This window comes from Eschrichtius robustus, chromosome 16, assembly GCF_028021215.1.
Source record: "Eschrichtius robustus isolate mEscRob2 chromosome 16, mEscRob2.pri, whole genome shotgun sequence".
NCBI classification, from domain to species: Eukaryota; Metazoa; Chordata; class Mammalia; order Artiodactyla; family Eschrichtiidae; genus Eschrichtius; species Eschrichtius robustus.
This window is the reverse complement of record NC_090839.1, coordinates 5,896,866-5,921,428: the sequence shown is the minus strand read 5'-3', so window position 1 is coordinate 5,921,428 and position 24,563 is coordinate 5,896,866. Positions and strand designations below refer to the sequence as shown.

At 50.8% G+C, this 24,563-nt stretch overlaps 1 protein-coding gene across 1 annotated transcript in view; it reads right to left on the bottom strand.

Annotated features, from left to right (window-relative positions):
* The window catches only part of BMP7 (bone morphogenetic protein 7), an 89,813-nt gene extending 66,358 nt beyond the window's left edge, over positions 1-23,455 (bottom strand). Inside the window, exon 1 of the mRNA XM_068566084.1 lies at positions 23,038-23,455. Within this exon, the coding sequence (XP_068422185.1) occupies positions 23,038-23,455 (418 nt within the window). The remainder of the gene's footprint in view (positions 1-23,037) is intronic.
* Positions 23,456-24,563: the final 1,108 nt, after the last annotated feature.

The window sequence follows — 24,563 nt, the reverse complement described above, 5'->3', positions numbered from 1 at the left end:
CAAAACTGAAACTCTGGCCCCATTACACACCTCCCCATTCTGCACCCACCCCATCCCCTGGCATCCAGCAGTCTACTTTCGGTCTCTATGACTTTGACAGCTCTCTGTACCTCGTACAGTGGAATCACACAGTATTTATCCTTTTGTGGCTGGCTTATTTCACTGTGCCCAATGTCTTCCAGGTTCATCTATGTTGTAGCATGCTTCAGAATTTGTTTCATTTTCAAGGCTGAATAATATTCCATTGTGTGGATACACTACGTTTTGTTTATCCAGTCATCTGTCAGGGAACACTTGGCTTGCTTCCACCTTTTGGCTCTTGTGAATAATGCAGCTACAGATATGGGTGTGCAAATCTCTCTTTGAAACCCTGCTTTCCATCCTTTTGGATATATGCCCAGAAATAGAATTCCTGGATCATATGGTACTTCTATTTTTAATTTTTTGAGGACTTATCCTACTGTTTTCCATAGAGGCTGTACCATTTTACATTCCCACCAACAGCACACAGAAGTTCCAGTTCGTCCACATTCTCTCACCAACACTTGTTATTTTCTGACGATTTGTTTTGTTTTGATAGCAGCCATCCTAACGATATGAGGAAGACGGGTACCATTATCAAAGCCCTCCCACTGGCCTGGATACCACATCACATGTGTCACACACACATCATTTCCTCGAATCCTTATAAAACCCCCACTCAGAAGTAAGCACGTGCATCGTGCCCATTCTACAGACGAGGACACTGAGGCTCAGAGAGGTAAAGTCACTTGCCCACGGCCACACAGCTGGTCTGAACGCTTCACCACTTGGCCACACTCTCTCCCTCATGCCGGGAGCCACCGCCAACCTCTTAGCCGTGGAGACGATTAAATAAAGACATCCCTGAAGTACACACCAAGCTCTCAGCACACATGACGCGGTCACAACATTAATCTCCTTAAAAGCTAAACTCAGAGAGCGAGGACCCTGCATCCCACTCAGGTCCCTCTCTGGTTTGTGAATGTTGCTCCTGCTGGTGGTAGAGTCACCCCGCTTGAAGGTGGTGTAGCCTTAACCCGTCTCCCCATCCTCCTTCCCCAGCCCCCCAAATCAGGGGGCGGGGCCCCGCCCGGCAGAGGGCACACAAGCGGCATTGTCTCCCCTGAACTGCCGCTTCAACTCTCGAACTTTCCACCAAATGCTTTGGCTGCCAGCAAGACCACCTGGAGCCCCAGCGCCGGGCGCTCCGAGAGGGTCTTCGGAGACACTGCCTCCTTGTTAGACGCAGGGGGCCGCGTCCCGAGCCGCGGGTGCGGAGGCGAGCCCGCTGGCGGCCAGGCGCTTTGTCATAAGCGTGGCAGCCGCGCAGATGTGGAGGGGGTGGAGCAGAGAATTGCTGCCCCGCGAGATTAAACAGCGAGATTAAACACCCCGGCGTCAACATGTGTGCGCTGTTGCCTGAACAATGTTATCATTGTGAATTGAATGGACCAAAGGGTTTAGGGGATGGGGCGGGGAGACGGAGAAAAGATGGGTTTAATTATCTCTAGGGCCAAAGCCAGTTGTTTGCCTAAAAAGCCCCAGACACTGGTAGAGCTGAAAAGAAAAACAGGCTGTGAGCTTACATCAACCTTTCCGCCATAAATCGAGGCAGCCATCCTTCGCCCAGGGGTACCCCGTCTCCCCAGAGTCGGGGGGGGGGGGAACCCAGCCCTCAGGGACCTCTGGGTCCCCACCCCATCCTTAGCTAATTGAAAATGAGGGGAAAGAATGGAAACTAGTTACTATTTCAGCTAAACTAGTGATTCTTAGCCAGGGGCAATTTTGTCCTCCCCTCCCCTCCCCAGGGGCTCTTGGGCAATGCCTGCATTCCTTTTTGTTTGTCACAGCTTAGGGAACGTGTGCTACTGGCGTCTGGTGGGTAATGGCCAGGACACTGCTAAACATCCTACAGTGCCCAGGACAGCCCCCACTACAGGGGGTGGTCCAGCCTCAACTGTCAACCACGCTGAGCTGAGAATCCGGGAGCTAACAGACACACAAGCCTCATGAGAGCCAGGCGGTTTCGGTCCCACCTGGGCTCTCAATCGGCTGGGTGGGACCCCGAGCTCCATGGGCCTCAGTTCTTCCCTCAGTAACAAAGGAATGGATTTAATTGGTCTGAAGTCCCCTTTCACTTCTGTTAGGTTGTACCATAAAAAGTTGTGAAATTTCCACCAGTTTTGACCTATGTGTAGTTCAACCTAAACTTGAATTCTACATCTGCACGGTCCGGTATGGCAGCCACTAACCGCATGTGTCTACTGAGCACTTGAAATGTGGCCGGTGTGGCAGTGTTTACATTTATTTCAGTGTCATCAGTTTAAATGTGCCTGGGGCGCCTGTACTGGACGGCAGATACGGAACATTTCCATCATCGGGGAACGTGCTATAGGACAGCGCTGTTCTGTAGCATCAGTGCACTGGTTTCTGACAGCAGCATGACGACATAAAGAGCTTATCACAAACCAGGGTCCAAATCCGTGTTCTCAGAGAGACGGGGAGGTTCTTCCTCAAAAACAGGTTCCCAGTGTGAGAAATTCCATGGAAGTAGGGAGAACTTAATCCCGGAGCTGTGGGAGAGGCCTGGGACGGACCCTGGTGGCCCCTGGGCTCTCGGTTCCGTCTGTAAAACAGGAATGACGACCCCTGCCCCGGTCACAGGGCCACCTGGGAGTTTGTCACTTGCTGAGTGACGGTCAGGCTGGGTAATCATCAGACCCAGCAAGTTCAGGGGCTCTGCTTCAGGCCCACCCGGCGCCGAGACCCCTTCCCCTCGGCTGAGCCGGGCCGTTCACTCCCTCCCAGCCGCCCCTCCCCGTTCATTTCCTTCCTGGGGCTTAAGGAAGTGACTGATTGGCCCGTTGACCTGTTTATTAACCATCTTCTTTTCTAGGTTTTAACTCCCAGAGTAAGACCTGAGAGAAGGCAGGTACAGAACGTAAGAGGCTTGAACGTGGAGCCAGGCTCGGGGTGGGGGGGAGTCCCGGCCCTGCCACCCACGGGGCGCTTGGGCAAGTTACTCCTCATCTGTCAAATGGGGGATGATGAGAATAACATTGACTTCCCTGGGTCGGTGTAGGATTAAAACAGACCAGGGATCCTCAAGCTTCGGCGTGTTCCAGAATCACCGGGCAGCCTGTTAAAACACAGACCACTGGACCGACTCCCAGTATTTGTAACATGGGAGATCTGGGGTGGGGCCCAAGAACTTGCACTTCTAACAGGTTGTCAGGAGGTGCCGATGCCGCCGGTCCAGGGACCCCACTTTGAGAACCGCCAGAACAGAGCCCGGCCGTGGAGTCCTTGGTGCGCAGAAAAGTCTTGAACGATGTCAGCTCTGATTATTTTGTTGTTCTCCACTGTTCCATCCACCATACTCACTTGCCTGGCACTTGGCAGGTTCTCAAGTATCTCAGTGAACAATCTTTGGAAACTTTGCCCACGGGTTCCCTTAGGAGGGCAGAAAAGCCCCTCTCGGTCTCACTCAGCTCTAGAAGCAGCAGAGAATTGGGGTTGAGATGGGGCCCTACGGCCTGGGTTCAGACTCGGACTCTGCCAATCACCAGCAGTGACTCAGGACAAGTTAACCCATCTCTGGGAGGCTTAGCTTCCCCTTCAATAAAATGGGGACATGAAGAGGTCCCCAGTTATGGGGCCGTCATGAGAATTCAAGAAGACAGAGGCCAGCGATCATGGGACATGACAAGGACAAGCGCCGGACCAGAGCAGGCCCCGGGAGCAGCCGGGGGTGGGAGAGGCTGTGCGGCAGCCCACGCGCCCCTCCCCAGGACAGAAGGGTGCCTGCTCAGACCTTCCCCCAAAGCAGCCAGAGACTCCTGGGTCAGCTGGGCAGGCACAGCTGGTTTAAGGTATTTTAGAAGCAAATCAAATCAAATGAGAATTTATAATCCTTCCTGAGGTCTGGGTTCCATCAACCTCAACTCATTAGGCCAGAGCAGTGCAGGTGCAGCTAAGGAAGAGATTGTTCTGCGTTTCCTTCATGCTGGACTCCCGTCTCCCTTTCACAATAAGAGTCTTCTCTAAACCCCATACTTGGAGCAAAACACACATCACACAGGCATCAGCGTCCACTTCTGCAAATAGGACTGTAAAGAGATGTGCAGAAGCCGCCCCGGAGGCTTGCAGGGGGAGTCTGGTGGAAACCAGCAAACTTCAAGACCCTCATTCATTTCACGCTCACGTTGCAACACACTGAACTTGACTTCCCAAGCTGAACTATCAAAACACCCTTAAAACTGCATTTTTGTCCCTTGAACCTATTTCTGGTAAGTGAAGGAGAATCCGAGGTCAAACCAAACAATGGTTCTGAAATTACAGTTTGGATTCTCTGTTGAATGTAACCGGCAGAGCGGCAAACAGATTTCCAAAGTGAGTCTCCTCTGGTTTACGTGAAACAGGTCTAAATGGGGTCATCCTTCCAAATAATTGGAAATGATTGGTAGTGATTTAAGGGAACACTTGTACAATTAAATGGATAAAGTTTTAAAACAGGCAGCACTAGACTATGGCATTAGAAGACAGGATGGCAGTCGCCCTTGAGTGAGGCTGTGAGGGGGCTTCTGGCAGCTGGTCACGTTCTGTTTCTTGATCTGGGCACTGGTACCTGGGTGTGTTCACTTTGTGGAAATTCCTAACTGTTCTAGATTCATGCACTGTTCTGTACACAAGTTAAACTTCAATAAACAGTTTTATTAACAATACGTATCGGCTGGCTTTATCCATCTCCAGTTGTACTCAAGAAGTATCTGTCACCATGGTCCCCCTATGATAAGAGGTACAATTTCATACCAGCTGTTTGGGGAAAAGATCCTAACACCTTTATCAATTTTAAGACATCTTGGTTTCAGAAGCATCAATAATCAAAGAAATGGGATATTATGCCTAAAGCACCTAATTGGGAAACGTGAATGTGGCATCCTACTGCCCTGACCTATGACCCTCCCGTTAGCAAGGCTATTTATCCACCTGCTCCAAACCCATCCTTGAAGCCTGAGGAGCAGCTCGGGATCAAGTTTAAGAGGGAGGGCTCAGTAACTGGACCTCCAAATTCAAATACCCTTTCTGGGCCAGCTACTTACTTCTCTGTGCTCAGTTTTCCCGTCTCTAAAATAAGGAGGATAGTAATAGCTCCCACCTGAAACAGCTGTTATGAGAATTAAATTAGTAATACAGGTAAAGAGGATAAAGGGTACTTAGCACATAGTAAGCCCTTCACAAATGTTAGCTACAAAGATTATTATTATTTTTATGGCTAGCTTAGTGATAATTAGATCGTATACACACCCCCAACTCCCCAACCCAGCCATAAGGGGCCAAAGGCTGACTCTCAGAAACCTTATTTATGTAGCACAATCTACCTTCTAGACCCAACCGATTCACGAGTGAACATGTAATTCAAGCTATGAGTCCCTCCCGAGGAATCTTATTTGGGTGCAGTAGCTCAATCAAGTCATCAAGAACTCAAGTTTCTTCCGTCTTTTTGCTCTGCCATCGCCTGCACATTGATGTTCAGTCCTTAAGCTTGTTACCTAATGGTCACAATATGGCTGCCATGGCTCCAAACATCACATCTTCACAGAACCACATTCAAGGTAAGAAAAGGGAGAAAAGGATAGACTGTTCTGTTTGTTCATCTGTCACTCATCAGGAAGCAAAATATTTTTCAGAACCATCTCCCACCCCTTTCTACTCCCAGCAGATTTCCTCTGGTGCCTCACTGGTTAGAACACCATCCCATGTCCATTCCATCCTGCTAGGGAAGCTGGTAAGGCAAGTATGTGGCTAGCCAGAGAGCTGTGACTACAAGCTGCTGTGGGTGGCCATCTTTCTCCCAATTGGCAGGGTAGCAGAGAAATCCAGTGGGGCAGAGAGGTCAGAGGGAAACTATTCAGTGAGGGACATGGAGAGAATAACCCCTGGACTCTCTAAGGACATTCTAGTTGCTGTTATGTCCTTTCCCAGGTCTTGGGGATGCATCAATTTCCTATTTTTTCTCCTTAAACTAGTTTGAATATATTTTCTTGCCTGCAACCAAAAAATTCTGTTACATATAATTTTGTTCACACCAAACACACACTGCACAGAAACAACACCTGAAAACACCTTCTACCTCCTTTTCCACTGATCATCTCTTCCAACCAGTGGGCCTAGGGATATACCCAGACCCTCTCACATCGGTCTCTCTTGGAAACAAGCAGAAGTAACCCATGTGCCCAGAAACCACTTACTGGAAAAAGTTCTTACAGGCTTTCAGGGTACAAACAAGGTTCTACCAGGACAGCAGGGCTTCCGTCCAAGTAGCTCTCCACCCTCGGCTCACCAACAATGACACAGATTAACATGCCTTGAGTATCTTGATCTGTTCATCCTCTACCCAGAGGGAAACAGGAGCCACCTGTCCCACAAGCAGAACTCAGACCAAGCCCCACCTGGCCTCTGTTTTCTTCCAGGGGACAATGATTCTGACCTTTTCAGATCATTTTCAAGAAGTTTTGCCACTTGTCTAAGGAGATGGTGATAAAATAAATATAGTTTTCAGCACGCAACTGGCTGTTGGCCAGAATCCCACGCAGTCTTCAAAGTCAGGGTGAGAGGTGTACCTACTCACAGGTTCGAGATTAAAGAGAAACTGAAGTCTCTCCATGGGCTGCAGAGGGTCTGGTTGAACTAATGCCAACATGCAACCCAACTTCTGCATATATTCACTGCGGCACGTTATTATTTGGAGACTTTGGAAACCAGCTTAGGGTCCCCATTTATCTGGGCACAGTGAAGAGTTGAGTCAAATCACATGTGCAGATAACTTCTGTAAATCCAACTATACACCACATAGGCAACAACGACAAAGAGGGAGAGAGAAACAACTTAGATTATTTGAATGTGGCTACGTAACGAACACTTCCAATGCACTTTCCTTCCCCACGCTTTCCCTCCTACTGTGTGGGCCAGAAGCCAGTTTCATTCCTTTCCATCCTTCCTTATAGCAAGATCTGGCCTTGTGAACCGGTTTGGGCCAGGGGACCTACAGAGAAGTCTTCTAGGGAATGTCTAGGAAGCCAGGAGACAGATAAGCAAGGAGAGCTCTTTGGACCCTTTCCCTTTCTCTTGCCTTGAACGTGAGGTTATATGAAGATGTGATGTCTGGGGCTGTAGCAGCCATCCTGTAACCGTGAGGTAACAGACATAATAAGGCATTTGAGGATGGTGAAGGCAAGGGGGAAAGTTCGTGGATACCTGGATGATATTACTGAGCTGCTACCTCAAACTTGGAATCACTTCATAGAAGACGTGCTGTTATGGGAGATACTGACATGTTTCTAATGCTGAAGCCACTGTTAGGCAGGTATACTGTGACTTAGAACAAGTCCTAAATGAGACATCATTCCTCTCCACAGAAACAAGGAGCAGGCTTTGGGAGGTGTATATCTTATAGCACTTCCTGTTGATGAGAGTGGTGCTAGTGTTTAAAAATAAGTATTTTGGGGGACTTCCTGGCGATCCAGTGGTTAAGAATCCGCCTTCCAATACAGGGGACGCGGGTTCGATCCCTGGTCGGGGAACTAAGAGCCCGCATGCCGCGGGGCAACTAAGCCCGCGAGCCACAACTAGAGAGAAGCCCGCGAGCCCCAACGAAAGATCTCGTGTGCTGCAACCAAGACTCGATGCAGCCAAAAAATAAATAAATAAATAAATATATATATATATATATATATATATTTTTTAAGAAAGATATTTTGGTGTAATATGGCACTAAACTTAAGCCAACTGTTTCATCTCATGGGCCATGGAAGAAGTGGCAAACTACCCCAATGCTGGAAGAAAAACCAGAAGCAGGGACTTATACAGAGTGTGTCTATCTCCAACATGGCAGCTTCCTAAGGGATTCCAAGGGTAATTTTCACTCCGCCCAATTTCTGTCTGACCCACTGCCTTCAGCCTAACCCCCACAAAGGGGTAAATGCAGCATCACACTGTTCTTAAAATATCCAGGCCTCGTCAAAATCTATAATGGGAGTTGAATAAATAACATAAATACGATTTTTCAAATGTGAAGCAACTTAGGAAAATGCAGGGTCTTAAATGTGAGGACCCAAGTTGGACCTGGAGAGGAACTTACAGGCGTCCCCAGTGAGGACGAATCAGGACATCAGGCCATAGCCATGTTTACAGAAGGACCTAAAAGAGACTCTGCAGCCAGACTGGGCTCCAAAGGCAGTACCAGGAGCAGCCCCTGTTTACTGAGAGATGGCTGCCATCATCCCATTTAATCCCAGCTGCCCTGGGCCCTAAGCCACACCATATGAGAGGGGAACTGCTATGAACTAAATTGGGTCCCCCAAATTCATGTGTTGAACCCCAACCTCCAACAGGATGGTATTAGGAGGCGGGGTCTTTGGGAGGTGGTCAGGTGTAGATGAGGTCATGAAGGGATGGGATTAGTGCCCTTATAAAAAGAGGAAGAGACTTGAGCCCTCGCCCCATCATGTGAGGACACAGCAAGAGGGCAGCCGTCTGCAAGCCAGAGAGAACAGAACCCAGCCACGCACGCACCCTGATCTCGGACTTCCAGCCTCCAAAACTACGAGAAATAAACGTCTGATGTTTCAGCTACCCAGGAAATGGTATTTTGTTATGGGAGCCCAAGCTGACTAAGACAGAAGCTGGGTCCCAGAGCACTTGAATGCCTTCAGTCACCTGCATGAGGTCACACACCAGTGACCTGGGACTCAAAGCCAGACAGACCTGCTGTCCCCAAAGCTGGGTAAGTGACTCGTCACCCCTGAGTCCCAGTTTCCTCACACATAAGAATAAATGTGGAAATCGTGCTATTTGAAGAATGACCGGCCTGGGTGGGTCCTCACTTCAGGTGGAGGTCAGTTGCTCATGTCAAAACATGTCGGAGGCTTCCCTGGTGGCGCAGTGGTTGAGAATCTGCCTGCTAATGCAGGGGACACGGGTTCGAGCCCTGGTCTGGGAAGATCCCACATGCCGCGGAGCAACTAGGCCCGTGAGCCACAACTACTGAGCCTGCGCGTCTGGAGCCTGTGCTCCGCAACAAGAGAGGCCACAATGGTGACAGGCCCGCACACCGCGATGAAGAGTGGCCCCCGCTTGCTGCAACTGGAGAAAGCCCTCGCACAGAAACGAAGACCCAACACAGCCAAAAATAAATAAATAAATAAGAATGATTAATATAGCTATATACTACTATGGAATATTCTCTAGAATATATTGTTAAGTAAAAATAGCAAAGTGAAAAAAAAAAATGTCGGACACAGGAAATGCTACTAAGTCTGACATAAACAGAATTCAGAAAAAAAAAAAAGAGAGAGAAAAGGGTACAATTTTACTGTGAAATTTTTATTATTCATTTTTTTAAAGAGTAGGCCAGCCCATAGACAAGTGTCTAAATCTGAGGGGTTGTCTGTGCCCTAAGCTGGCGGACATACGGAGGGCTAGTCCTGATGATCTGGTGTTTCCTTAAACCTCTGCATCGATAAACACAGATTATAATCAGCAAGAGGTAACTTTCTAGTCTAACAGGACTTGTAATAACAAAAGCAGCTTCCTGGTTTGCCTCGTGCCCAGTCAACTGAGGCCAGCTTCCAGCCTCATCATGGGCCATCCCGGCTAAGGGAGGACCACCCCGACACAAATCCCGCAGCGCTCAGTTGGTGGGACACGTGCCCACGCCGCTCCCATCCCCAGAAGGTGCCGGGCGGTGCATCCCACTGCCCTACATGCCAGGGGGAGCTGCACGGAGGACCTGCACAGGCAGGCCACCCCCAGAGTGGTCCGAGTTTTGGCCAGGCAAGTGACAGCATTGCTGCCGGCCACTAACGTTACGTATGGGGCACCAGCTGCCATGGGGGCACCATGCTCAGCTCTCCTCCCGCCACCGCGGAGGGGACGGATCCTCACAGCAGCCCAGGTGGCAGGCGCCAACACGAACCCAGAGGAGGAAATGGGGACCCAGAGTTTCATGACCTGCCCAAGGTCACAGAGCTAACAAGTAGCAGAGGTGGGATTTAGGCTCAGGTCCGACCCCAGAGCCAGTCTTAACTACCACCTGAGACGTTTTAGGACAATTTTTTTAAAAAGAGAACATGGGATGGGGCTGCTGGGATGAAGCGAATTTAGGAAAAGCTGTGCAGTCTACCTGATCACTTTGGTGGGAATTTGTGACACACGACCCACATGAAAGATGCCAGGAAGTCTTCAGAGGAGCAATCTGTTTAACTAAGAGTTTGTTCAAACTCAGAGGAGGCCCTCCGACATCCGGGAAGGGAGAGGGTTGTCTATGTGTCACTGGACGTCTGCAGAGGACAGAGGGGTCAGATAAACCTCAGACTTTTTTACTATTTACCCTTCCCCAGGTAGAGGGTATAGGCAGTCTAAAGCAGGAGTCAGCAAACTTCCACAGCAGGCCAGATAATAAATATTCTAGGCTTTGGAGACCCCACCGTCTCTGTTGCAACCACTCAACTCTGTGGATGGAGCATGAAAGCGGCCACGGACAAGGCGCAAACAAAACGAGTTCCGATAAAGCTTTATAGACACTGGAGTCTGAATTTCATCTCATTTTCACATCATGGAATATGCTTCTTTTATCACCCTTTTTGAAAAATGTAAAAGCCATTCCGGCTCACAGTCTGCACAAAAATCAGCGGGTCTCCCTGCTTTATTTATTGTAGCTCTGAGCCGCAGTGAGAAATGGAAAATGCAGCTTCCTTGCTCACCGCCCCTCCCCCCAGCAAGTTACCTGCTGGAGCGGAACAAGGTAAGAGAGAGGTTTGCCCTATTTCCTCCTGAGAAGCTGGCGGAGGGAAATAAAGAGAGGCCAGTTCTAAGTGTGTGTTTAATAAGTTTTTAGTATCATCGGGCAAAAGGTGCTGTAAAAATATTTTGGTTCCCGGGAGACGATGCCTGCCCTTGAGAGATTTGACCTCCGTTTCATCTCCAGGCTGTTTCAAATCCAGGCAGAGCTGGGTCCCCAGGAGAGGGCTCACGTTTTGATTGCACTCTGTCTTCCTTTCAACCGGAAAACGATCCATCCATCCGAAAATGCCGCTTTCCCCGCTCACGGCCATGGGCCAATGGGTTTGAAGCAAAGGCTCCCAAGTCAATTTCCAAGTTGGAGGAAAGTTGCCCTAAACCAGTGGTTCTCCACCGGGGGGCTCCTTTGCCCCTCAGGGCACATCTGGCTATGTCTGGAGACACTGTGGTTGTCAAACTGGAGGCCACTCCTGGCCGCGCATGCGTGGAGCTCAGGAATGCTCCTTAACATTCTGCAGCGCACAGGATGCCCCCCAGCGCACAGGATGCCCCCCAGCGGAGAAGAGTCGGGCTGAAAATGTCACCAGCGCTGCGGCTGGGAAACCCTGCTCTACACCGACCTGAAGAGGCCACTTCCAAGTTCCTAGGGTGTTTGAGGCACATGAGACCCAGAGGTTTCTGGATCTCCTCTCCCATCCCCCCCGCACCCTCCCCCCACACCCCCCCCCCCCAGTATATTAAGACAATTAGGAGCTCCGGGTCTGAGTAGGTATAAGGCAAGTGGCTTCATTTACTGTTTCCTCCTAAAGGAAATGACCAACCAGCGCCTCCACCCTATAAACGTTTACTAGCCCTGGAAGGTTCTGAGGCCCCACTGCCATTTTTAAGGGCTTCTCCCTCAACAAATGTTAGGTCAAGTGAGTCAGAAAATGGAACCTGAGAAGGGGGAAGAGGGTGGGGGGACATTTCACAAAGTTCAAGACCAAGAGGAAAACTGAAAGACCTAAAACGACCCCCTACCCTCTCTTTCTTGCTTATAAACGGAGGACTGCTTTACACGGGGTATCTCGTGAACCGAGGCAGAGAGAGTTTTAAAGGTCTCGGGACACTGCCACGTGGGGTTTTCATTTGCTGGCTGAGGCCCCGTCATGTTAATGGGTCTGTGGATTGATGAGTTATTGGCCTTTGGGGCGTGATACCCTGAATACACTCTAAGACGGGCTCCCTGGGGCCACACCACCAAGAGCCACCTCAGGGCTGAGCTTCCGGCCAAGACTCTCTTGTCTCCAGGAGGAGAGATTTCTGATTCGTTGGTGCTCAGAAAAATGAAATCACAAAGAAGAATGCAGAGGAAAATGTAACTAATATCCAGGTACCCACAACTAAGAATTTGCAGGAGTTAATATCACGGTTGCTTCCTGTTTTTCCCATAAACTTTTTATTTTAGAATAACTTTATAGAAAAGTTGCAAAGACAGTATAAAGTTCCCGTGGACCCTCACCCAGCTTCCCCCAAGGTTCACATCTTCCATAACCGTGGGACACTTGTCAAAAATAAGAATTTAATATCGATGGGTTACTGTTAACCAGACTCCTGATTTTTTTCAGATTGCGCCAGTTTTTCCACTATTGTCCTTGTTCTGTTCCAAGATCCAGTCCAGGATACCACACTGCACTTCCGAATGGTTTCTTAGTATTAAAATAAAGGAAACTTGACCAGAAGAGTTGGAATTTATTTAAAATTTCTCCCCAATCCCATCCCCTTGCCTGCCTCCCCAAAGGCGGTTGGTGTGAGTCGTACCGCCGTGTTTCCATAGTGTTACCACACATATATGAGCCCACAAATGATACACAGTATTATCTGGTGCTCTTGTGTGTGTCTGTTTTGACACAACGACAAACGCTTACACCCTAAACATCTTCCTACAACTGGCTTTCTCCCTCTTGACATTCTGTTTGAGTCTAAGGTGATACATAAAAAAGAAATTCCTGCATTCCCTTCTGGTTTATTAAACATTTATAAATAAATTTATTACAAATTTATTTCTCCAATCCCCTGCTCATGGACATTTAGGCTGGTGGTGACTTGATGCTATTACAAACAATATGCAATATTTATTCCAGTACATATGGTAAAAACCACCTCCATGATCTTTTCAGTACAGCGTCTTGAGGTATCGCTATTAAAATACCAGTCCCTAGCTGCCTCTGGAATTTTCCCATCAAGTGGGTGCGGGGTGCATGCAGGAGCCCCAGTACATGGGCACTCGGGGCCCTTTGCCCTGTCGATAATTCTTAAGCCATAGAGACAGAGCAGAGGGGAGTTTCCACAAGCAGGATGGATAACGAAGGGGAAGGCGTGAGCTGCTTATCTTTATCTTCCTCTTCAGAGCACAGAACCACAAAGTCAAGGTCAAGGGCTTGGAGGCTGTTCTGGTGGTCTCATCACCACTGCCCTTGTGCCCCGTCTCCCCCATTCACACACCTCCACGGGGCCAGGAGGAAGAGTGAATGGGTTTACATTCAGCAAGAGCTGGTTTCAAACGCCAACCCCACCGCTTCCGAGCTCTGCAAGTTCGGGGCCCTTCAGTCCCTTCCTCCTTAAAATGGGAATGATACGACTTGCTTTGCAGAACCTGAGAGAATTAAATAAGGAGCCTGATAAGGGAGGCTGTTATAAATCCATTAGTGCTACAGAAAGATCACAACCCTCCCACGTTATCACTATGATTTACTTCAGCGATGCATTTAGATAATGAAGGAGTCTCTGAATTCAGTTTCTAGGTTCAGCCTTGCAAGATCCTGCCTGGACGAGGAAGTGCCTCTGAAGCCCAGGAAGAAAAAGCAAGACTTCATGACAAGACCGTCACCCGCACAGCCCGGACAAACACCGGCTAGGGCAAGAGCCTCTTGAGCTGGGACCAGAGTCAGGCTCCTTAATTCTCTGGGTAGTGAACCCGAGTGCAGCTGAAGCGTGCTTTTGCTGAAAGACAAGTCCTAAAGAGGCGAGTCATTTTACAAGTGGGAATGGAGAGAAGTTTTTATTCTTGTTGAACCACGTGAATACCTCAGTGATCAGGAAGATTCTAGAAACACTGGTCTCCAAAATGGGGTGCAAGCACTTAGGGGAGGCAAGAGGGATCCACTGGGACATGGGGCGGGAAATATTATAATCGCAACTAAGTAAATTTCAAGAACTGATGGACGTCAGGGAAGATGGGAATTTACTGGCTGAGCTTCAACAAACATCTCTGCATAACTGATGGATGAGACTGAAAAACACAGACCTTGTTTTCAGTAACGCAGCCAACAATTCGCCTGTTCTATTTCCATCGTTTTACCCCGTGAGAGAGCCTTCGCCTACGACAGTGTGGTCGTCATGAGTGCCACTTCCCAGGCTCTATCTGATGCTCCCCTTTCCAAGCTTGGGGTGGGACTGTCATCTCCTGCCACCTTGGGTCAGGTCTGACCATGTGACAGGCTGTGACCAATGAAATGCAGGCAGAAGCGCCCGTGTAGCTTCCTGCTGGAAAGATGAAAAGCCCGTGCACAAGCCGCACTGTCTTTCCCTTTGGGACCATAACTGGCGACATTCAAGAGGGCGGCAGCTCCATCGGCCTGGAGATCTGAACACCCTCCCGCCCGGCCAATGTGCAGAGGCCCCTGCCAACCCACGATGCAGCCATAACAAAAGAACAACAAAGCTCTGTGGTTTCAAGCTACCGAGATTGTGGGGTTCTTTGTGAACTCTTGATGCTGACGAGACGAAGGAAAAAATAATCAAAAGTTAGGGCCAGACCTTTCGCTCGCTGACCCCAGACTGTTGAACCATGAGCTGTGAAAGATCAGATTCCATCACACTGAAAATCTTAGGGATAGCAAAATTACATTTGTCTTGCTAATGAATTAAACTTGTAATCTTTGCATTAATTACTAATGATGCATGAGTTAAAAGGCGTATTAATGAACATCAGAATTTTGTATTTTTTTTATCTTTAGTGCCTCCTACTTAAACTTCTATTTTAGTCTTTGTTTTATAAAGTGCACACCATCCTAAAACAGCAGTAGTTATACGATCTATTTCTGTTTAGGGTGCGTACTCGAAGATTTCCTAGCGGGGATGCAAGATCAAAAACACTTGAAGAGGGCTTCCCTGGTGGCGCAGTGGCTGAGAATCTGCCTGCCAAGGCAGGGGACACAGGTTCGAGTCCTGGTCTGGGAGGATCCCACATGCTGCGGAGCGGCTGGACCCGTGAGCCACAGTTACTGAGCCTGCGCGTCTGGAGCCTGTGCTCCGCAACAAGAGAGGTCGCGACAGTGAGAGGCCCGCACACCGCGACGAAGAGTGGCCCCCGCTCGCCGCAACTGGAGAAAGCCCTCGCACAGAAACGAAGACCCAACACAGCCATAAATAAATAAATAAATACATAAAAAAACAAACAAACACACAAAAAACACTTGAAGACACTGCCGTGTAACATCCTCACCCCCTTCACGCACGCAAGCTGCCAATGTCTGAGTACCTTCTGTGCCATGAGAATTCTGCAAGGCAGTGCTAGAGCGGGACGGGGAGAATGTGTGAGAAAACAGTCAAGAAGAAAGTCCTTTATCAAAGGCCAAAACACAAGCCATCGAAACCCCAGAATAACCCGCCTGCCTTTGAGTGCGCTGTTAAATTGCTGGGCGGATGAGCGCTGGGACCATTCTAGGTGGATGGTCATGCTGACTGCTTGGATTCTTTTTTTTTCTTCAAACTACATGAAGGCAAGAGAGAGGCTGGCATTACAAGACGGTACAGGTCTAACTCCAATGTTTAAAAACATGCAAGTCCGCAGTTTTGGAAACAGTGCAAGTTTTTATTCACAGCCAAATTTAATTAAGCCAGACAACAGAAGAGTGAAACTTGAAAGCTACTCTGGGGAGATAAAGATGTGAAAGAATAACACGTGACCTCAAAGACGTGGGAACCTTAATAGTCGCTAAGTCAGAGTTTTCTAACGGTACAGAAAGAGCTGAAGAGAATTTATGGGAAACCTTGTGTGAGAAAGCCCACCCCGAGACTCAGGCCCCGGAGACCTTCACCATCCTCTGGTCTCCAGAGGCTTCTAAAGGCACTGAATCCACTTGGGACTTTGTTATCCCAACCCCAGCTGGGAGAGCAGGGGTGGGGGGGGGGCAGTCTTGCACCTGCTCCCATAAAAAGTGGGGAAGTTGTGCTGGTCTGTTAATGAATGCTTTGAGCTTGTCACTCCCTTGAAGGAAAAGACAATTTGTACTTTGACCACCTTCCAGGAAGGGGTGGGAAGAAATATGTCAGTAATGTGAGTTTTTGAAATTAAAAGTTTTTATTTTGGAATAATTTTCGATTCAGAGAAAAGTTGCAAGGATGGTACAGAGAGTTCCTGTACACCCCTCACACAAGTTTTAGGTTCCCTAGTAGGAAAGTTTTTAAATAGCCATAGATGCTTAAAATCGAGAGAAAGTCAGCATTAGACTCTACTTATCCTCAAATAAGTTTGGTGTGCTCAAATTTCACTGATCTCTGAAGAGGAGGAAAATGCATGTGTCGGGGCGGTGGGGGGGATACACATATATACAAAGATATACATCTTTGGGGCCATTTTCTTCACATCTCTAAAACGACATGGGTGGCTTAATCTTGGTACTTTAAGATCAAGTACTTAAAAACGGAAATTTGGACTATTATACCAAAGTGAATAGTGATCTGGCCACCAAAATACAAACAAGGTTTACCATTTATTGTGCACCTACTTGGTGCCCAACTCTACCCACGAGAGATATGATTTTGTCTTCATGAGGGTCTGTGGAGGAGGGGATTCCTAACCAGATTTCTAAAACGAAGAAACAAACTCAGAGACGTTAAGTAACTTGCTCAAGGTCACACAGCTAATAGGCAACCGTAGTGGAAACAGACACATGGGTTGAAGCTGGGTCTAAAGAGAATCAGTGTGGATGCCATTCCGTTCTCTCTTGCCAAGTCACACCCTCTGCTGTCACCGAGAACTTCCGTTACACGGCAGTGAAGCCCCCCAACCCCCCACTCCATATATCACCCAGAATTAGCTGCAAAGTGTCAGGAAACTTGGCCAGGCAGCCCCAAGCATCAGCGAGGGCTGGAAGCCTTCACCGTGAAGCCCTTTATAGAAAGCCGCAGTTGGCAGCCCCTGCTCCTGCATGGGAACAAATTAACATTGGCATTCCAAACACAGGAAAGGAAGGAAATTGGAAACACAGTTTATACTTGGCCAGCTCTTTGAAATACTGTACCATGCTACCGACATCAATTAATGAAAAGCAGGGTTGTGCTGAGAGGCCCTGGTTTGCAAATGCATTAACACACGTTAAACATGTTTGTACAGGAACCGGATTATAAGCACCCTGGCTCCAAAACAATAAAGCAATTTACCCTAAAACTGGTGCTCTTGGAGTTGTCATTAATTCAATCCACTCCACGCGGATCAGCAAAGGCTTTTCTCGGCTCCCAGCAATGCCTCCCGACACAAATGTTGAAAGGACGGCATCGCACATGCTACTCTGAGTTTCACATAAGTAAGTGTCAAGCTTCATGCACTGCTAATATGCCCCCAAATCATAAACACTCCACTTTGGAGAGCGGGGGAATCACACAGCGGCAGCCCTGGTATTCATCGGCACTGCCATTTCACATCGGGTTAGAGCAATTTTTCCCCGCAGAAGGTTAACTGGGAAATATCTGTTCCATATTAAGAAATACCGAGTCACATTTTTTGTCAAATATTATTTGTCAAATGCCATTTGCTGCAAAACCCAGATTTCAAGTGCAGCTGAACACACAGCTAATACCGAACGGTTCACATAATAGCTGTGGTTGTACATGGGATCATTTGCAGTGAAAGCACCCCCCTTCCTCTATAAACTGTTTCAGGAATTGGAAAGAAAAGCATCTGAAGCTCTGGAATAAATAAAGTACTGTGCCTTGAGCTGCCCAGTACAAAGGACCCAGCATGCTGGGAGAACAGACGCAAAACAACCAAAAAGGCAACTGCCGCTTCGCTTCACAGTTTTGTAAGAATGCTTAAAAGGTTTTACATCATGGGGGTGAATCGCAACATATCTGGCTTGCAAAGACAGAGTCGGCTAGTTTCTCGAAAGACCAGCCTCTTCACGCACTGCACCCACCGGTACAGGCACCTGCGACCCACATCCTGGGTCCAGGCGACAAACATCACTGAGGTGGTCGCCCTGCTCCCTCGCCCGGGTGACATCACCCCACGACTCCACATTGATCCGGGATCCATCAAATCGGAGCACTTTGGGTGTGCAAAGCTAAATGTGTTATCATTTTTACCACAAATTAACAGTTTCTATGTAAATATTGGTATTTCCTCACCCCACGAAGGCGAGAGGAGGCAAAATGGCACTGGCGCATTTGATTTAAACTAATTAAAAGCAGAGGGTCATGCAATTCAGCGTATTGATTTTACCAGTGGGACTTAAATCTTTTATAATAAGTGTACACAGCTGCAGCGCTCTCCCACCGCCACGTTTTACAGGCTAATCCGTGCATTCCTTCTGACAATAACGTGACAGGTCCCACACATCCCTGCCTCTGCCCTAACCCCGGTGACACTGCCAGAGTGCATTAAAGCAGAGGCCGGCCAAAAAGCAGCCGTGCCGACAGCCCCCAGCTAGGCCTGAAGAGTGATCGCCAAAGAATGAACGTGGCCAGCCACTTGGTGCAAAGGGCTCTCCATTCAAAACAGTCAGCTGGTGAAATGGATGGGCAGGCTGGGGAAGGGTGGAGACTGGGGGAGTGTTAGGACACTCTGATTCTTGCAATGGGCCAAATATGACCTTACCCAATAGGGAAAAAAAAAAGATATTAACGCGATAGGGGTGATCAATCAACTTAGATGAGGTTCTCCCTGGAATGAAGTCATCATCGTCTCCGAGCTCAGTGGACACGTGATATTTGCTCACATCGCAGGCACGCTGGTGGTCAAGGGTTCGCGGGCCAGCTGTGTTTATCTCGGCAGAGGCTTGACAGGCTAAGACGCTACGGAAGGCCCCGACCCGAAGCTCGCAGGAGCTGCATCTCAGAAGCTGTTTCCTCTCTCTGTGCGTTCAGAGAATCCCCCCCCCCCCAACCTCGTTTCCCTAGGCCTCCTCCCTTACCCCTTCAAGGGCCACCCCACAACCAAGTGACAACTCTGGAATAAACACCAAAACCGGCCACGCGAGCTGGCATCCAGGCTTCGGCCTTAACCTGCTCTGATTCCAGAAGGGAAATAGAAAGACCCCCCCCCCCCCTCAAAGTTCAAATCTGGGTCACATATATCCTTGCGGGGAGGGGGGAGAAGATCTTTGATTTATATAAGCAGGAAAACGAGGTTTAAAAGAAGTGATGTTGAAAGGGTTACTAAAAACACAGCTGTTGGTGCACTCCTATAGCGAAGACACTCTGCAGAAAGAGAGAAAGAAAGAAAGAAGGAGGGAAGGCTGTGTGACATCTATATTAACCTCTGGCCGCTCACCAGTGAGGGCCGGCACTCCAGCGCTGGAATGTGGGGCAGCCCCTTCCAAATTTTAACACAAGCCGGGTTACAGCTGCGAGCGCCTGCAGCCCGTGCTCCCTCGGCAAGCACTCCCTGAAGGAAATTTTTAAACTGTAACAGAATCTTTTTCTAATACTCTACAGTGGTAGGGCCTGTTCTGAAGGGGCAAAAGGAGAGATCTTAATGCCAAACACTTGTCAACAAAAAGGATCGCCAGATGGTATAAAATAAAAGTAAAACTGAACGGCCTTCTCCCCACTCCTCGGCTACATTAACAAAAGCCACTTTTAGACACTGAGCCCAATAAGGATAGGTTTCCAACGTCCCCTTTTTTTAATTTAGCTTCAAAGATTAAACAAATTTGGTTCCTTCAGAACCTGGACCAGAGATAAATGTGTATCGCAACACCCCCAGTGCCAGGGGGCTTCTTGAGAAGATCCCAAAAGGAGCTGCTGGATTTCTCCAAAGAAAGAAGCGGGGGGAGGGAGGGCAGCTATCTTCGGGATTCAGTCTGCAGAACTCACATTGCCTGGGGACAGTTTAAGAGAGGGTAGCCTGTTTTGAATTCCAAACTTAAGTCTGCACAGAGGAGTTGGGGGCTTGTTAATCCAAACCAGTTTACAAATCTCGCCATTGAACTTAAGAGGCCCAGCCTGGGAAGATGTGAGTCTCCCTCCGGCAGCTCAGCTAGCATTACAGGGGCTTTATTGTACAGGCTGGTCTTTGTCACAAGGTGCGGTCTGAGGCCCTCATTCTCAGCACCTGGTTTTGTCATAAATTCTCCTCTAGTTCCCTCTCTAGTTTAGATCCCACTCAGCCTGGCAAAAAGCTTGAATTCTGAGGAGAACGACTTAGAGGAACAAAAACCAGTTTGGCTGCAGACGGAAGAATAAACGCACCAGCTCTGCAAAAGCCTTCAGACTTCAGGCCGAAGTCCCCCAGAGCACTGCAGGACAGCAGCGGTATGCAATGAGGGAGGAGGGGGTGGTGGAAGGAGGAGGGGGGCTTTGAGGGGAGGAGAGGGTGGTGGAGAAAGTCAGTCTCCCTTCAAGGTCTCCCCCAGGTCCCCTGCAAGGTAACAAGTAATGGCTGCGTATGAGCAAACGATGTTTTTCTCACTCTTAGTAAAGTGTGAGACTGAACGCACCTTTAGAAAACTTTGTACGTTACAGGTCAGTATGATCTGCAATCCAAGGAAAAATCGTGTGCTTTTTCTCAGCTTCCAAGCAGGTCTCCTACATGCCCCCTCCAACCCCACAGCCCCTCCTGTGGCAAAATCCCAGAACCCCACAAAATGGAAGGGACAGGCGGTTTATTCCCATGCTGCTGCCAAGCAGAAATTAAAGGGCAACCTTAGAAACATCTACAGGAAGAGTCTTGCCCAACTGCGGTCCAGGTCTTCACCCAACTAATTACCGGGAAAGTTTTAGGGACTGAGAAAGAAAGAAAACAAGGTCAGTGCACTCTGTTAAAGGCCACCCTGCCATCTAATTTGGAGTGATGCTTCAGAAAGCACGACCTGAGAAAGTCAGGACTGTCCCACAAAGCCCAAAGCCAGCCTGACTGATTAAGAGGCTCAGACAAGCCGGTCTTTGTCCTTTCAAGATGAAAGAAATGGGACTAACGGGTTGAAAGGTGTGTGTACAGCCAGAGGAGGAAAACCACCCAGCTGTGGTCTTCCCAAACAAGTCCCAGCTTGCTCCCGCCTACCAAGGGGCAGCAAACAGCCCTGCCCAAGTGTCCCAGAGGTGCCCGGTTGGCAACCTGGTCCTTTTCTGGCATGGGAGGAGCCCGGGGTCTGGCCACGCGGTTGGTCCGTAAGCAGCAGGGTGCTTTTTGCACTGCGTTTGCAGAGCCCTCCACAGAAGCCAGGGCTTACAAATACCTTTTTAATGACCTCGGCCAGGCTCTGAAGGCCGCCACTGGGACCTGCTGGCATTCACTGGGAGTCACAGGTATCCAACAGAACAGAAGATACCATAAATCCCCAGCCAGAGAAAGGGCCCTGGTTAACCCCTGGCTTCAGGATGGATACAGAGCTCTGCTTTAATTAATTAATTTATATGTACGTATTTGGGATTTTTCTTTAGCTTCTCGTATAGGTCACAAATAACACATTGAAAAAAGAAATCATACACAAAACTGCAGACAATGAAAAATCAGGCCCCAGCTCCCAAATCCCTAAGGCCCCAACCCCAGTTCTGCCCTGCCCCCATAAAATCTATTTCCAATCCATGGCGTCTTCCTCCAGTGGGAAAGCGTGATATACAAGCACGTATGTAACCTCACTGATCTGCACCTTGCTTTTTTCCACCCCATACATCTTGGAGATTGTTCTACATCAGGACATACGGAGCTGTCTCCTTCTAACAGGCTGCCTAGTATAATTTAAACTTTCTTGAAGTCATTTTGGCATCTAAACCTCCCACCCTTTGCTCGCTGAAACTCGTTTCACTATTTGATTTTGGGCTATTATTAAGGACAGACAATGGCGTCCCGGGAACTCCAGGGACCTTATCTGGCGCGGGAAGCATTAAGGTTGATCCGCGCTTCCCGGCGCCCTCCATCCACGCCCCAGGTGCCCCGCGGGGGGCTTCTGGATCATTATTTCCCTGTTGACAGAGCGCCGGTGGGCGTGAGTTTGCTGTCTTGACTTCGTGCGTATTTTCGCAGCAAGTGACACTTGTAGAATGAAACCGGCTCGGGAAACAGCGCTATCGGGGCGTGTTATCTCAGAAACCAAATATTTGATCATGAGCCCTATAGCGCGCAGTCGGGGGTTAGTCTGAGCAAGTCTGGTGAACGTGCACAGATGGAGCGAGAGCACCACCCCCGCCGCAGCGCCAGCCTCCGATCCCCGGGGCCGTCGCGACTCCAGTCGGAAGCCGGGTCCCCTAGCCTCCCCCGGCGGCGTCTGCTGGGAGATCCCTCGCCACCCAATCGCCAGAAGCCGCGGTTTGCGCGCCACACGTGATAAACGCTGAAAATGGATTCTGCCAGTCCGGGACCTATCATTAAATATTTAAAATAGAAAGGTCGCAATGGCAACGTTTTTCTCCCCAGCTCCAGCCAGGAGAGCTGAGAGCGAGAGGGGCGCCCAGCGGTCAGGAAAGGGGCCCCGAGGCGCTCGGGGCGCGCAGCACGCTACGGCGGGCGCACCGCGAGGGGACAGGTAGGGCTTGCCAGGGCGGGGAAGGGAGCGCAACGCCCGCGATGCCAGGGCCAGGCAGGGCAGAGAGGGGCTCAGAAAGGGCGGGAAGTCAGCTTCGCGGAGCAGGGCCCTTTAAATCCAGGTAGCGCGGGCCGAGCCGGACGGGCACAGCTCACATGACCGAGCCCCGCGCTTTGAACTGAGCCGCGGCCCGCCCGGCGCCTCCCGCCCCAGAGGTGCAGTCGCCGACTTAACCCAGAGAGGGCTTCAGACCGCTCCTTACTTCCCCTGAACTCCCACAGGCCAGATGAGCCCGGCTCGCCCTACCTGGGGCGCGCGCAGCTTGGGGTCCACTAAGGCAGGGGGGTGGGAGACCCTCGGCCAGGCACTGCCCTTCTGAAAACTACCGGGAGTGGAAAGATGGGCGGGCTGGATGTAAGACGCGGCGCCCTCCCTGTCCCAAAGCGACTCCTGGCCAAGACGCGCACCCCTCCCTCCCGCCTTCACTCACCGAGGTTGACGAAGCTCATGACCATGTCGGCGTCGGTGAGAAAGTGGCTGTCTTGCAGGCTGGCCAGAGGGGGGCCTTGGGTACTGAAGACGGCCTTGTAGGGGTAGGAGAAGCCCTGGCCGTCGGGCCCGCCGCCCTCCTCCACCGCCATGGCATTGTACAGGTCCAGCATGAACATGGGCGCCGAGTTGTGCTTGCCCTGGAGGTGGGGACGCGGGCGATGGGGCAAGCCCAAGATGGAGAGGATCTCGCGCTGCATCTCCCGCCGCTCCTGGCTGCGGAGGCGCCGGTGGATGAAGCTTGAGTGCACCTCGTTGTCCAGGCTGAAGTCGGCCAGGGCGGAGCGCAGCAGGAACAGGGGCGCCCAGAGCGCCACGAAGCTGTGGGGCGCCGCGGCGCGCAGCGAGCGCACGTGCATCGCGCCGGCTCTACGCGCGACCCGGGCTCCGGGCACCCGGCACCGGGGCCCGCGCCGCCCCAGGTGACGGAGGGGGGCAGGCGGCCGTCCACGCCGCTCGGTCACTTGCTGTAGACGGGCCCCTCTGCGCCCGCGCCGGACATGGCCCCTCCCCGGCCGTCTGCGCTCTGCCCGGACCCCCGCCCCCGGCTCGGCGCTGGCCCCGGGGCCCCTCGCCCCGCACTCGCCCGGGCGCACCGCGGGCTTGGAAGCCGGCTCGAGCGAGCGAGAGCGCGAGCAGAGAGGCGGGCGCGGGTGGGAGGAGCAGCCAGCAAACCTAGGAGCCGGGAGAGCGAGCGCCGGGGTGGCAGCGAGGCGGCGGGCGAGCGGGCGCTCCTTCCTCCGGCTCCTCTCGCGCTCTTGCTCTTGGGCGGCGGGGACCCACCCTCTTCCGAACTCCGGCGCCCAGAAGAGGGGCCCCAGGTCGCTCTCCCAGCCCTGCGCGCCCTTGATCGCACGAGAGGCCGCCTCGGGAGCCCCAGAGTGGTACGCGCTGGGGCCTGGGAGGAGGAGGAGGAGGGGGAGGAGGAGGACGGGCTTCCAAGGGCCCCTCCCGCGTCGGCGGCCTCCCACCTGCCCTCGGCCCCGCCCTCCCCCCAGCGGCGCCCAATGGGTTCATTCATTCCTTCTAGTGCGCTCTGCAAATATTTACCAAGTGCCCACAGGGTGCCCAGCGCCGGGCCGGGCGCCGCGGGGATGCGGAGAGAGGAATCCGAGCCGGCCCTGCTTTCTCCGCACTCGTAGTCCGGACAGGGAAGGAGGCCTGAGCGGGACCCGTGGGATTTGCGCTGCGGTAGAACAAGCTGGGGGAGTGTGGAGGAAGCGCGGCGAGAAGAGAAGGCTTCCTGGCGGAGGTGACACCCGAGCCCCTCTCGCCTTTTGCCCCCCCCCCCCTTACTCCAGACACGCGGATCCCTCCCCGAACTTGTCGCCAGCTTGTTCTTGCGCTTGCCAGTCCTTCTGCCTGGAACTCTCTCCCCCCCCAGTCTCCCTCCCCACCCCTGCCATCTGGCCAACCCTCCACCTCCAGGTGCCACTCAGGTGCCACTTCCTCCCAGACCATCGGAGA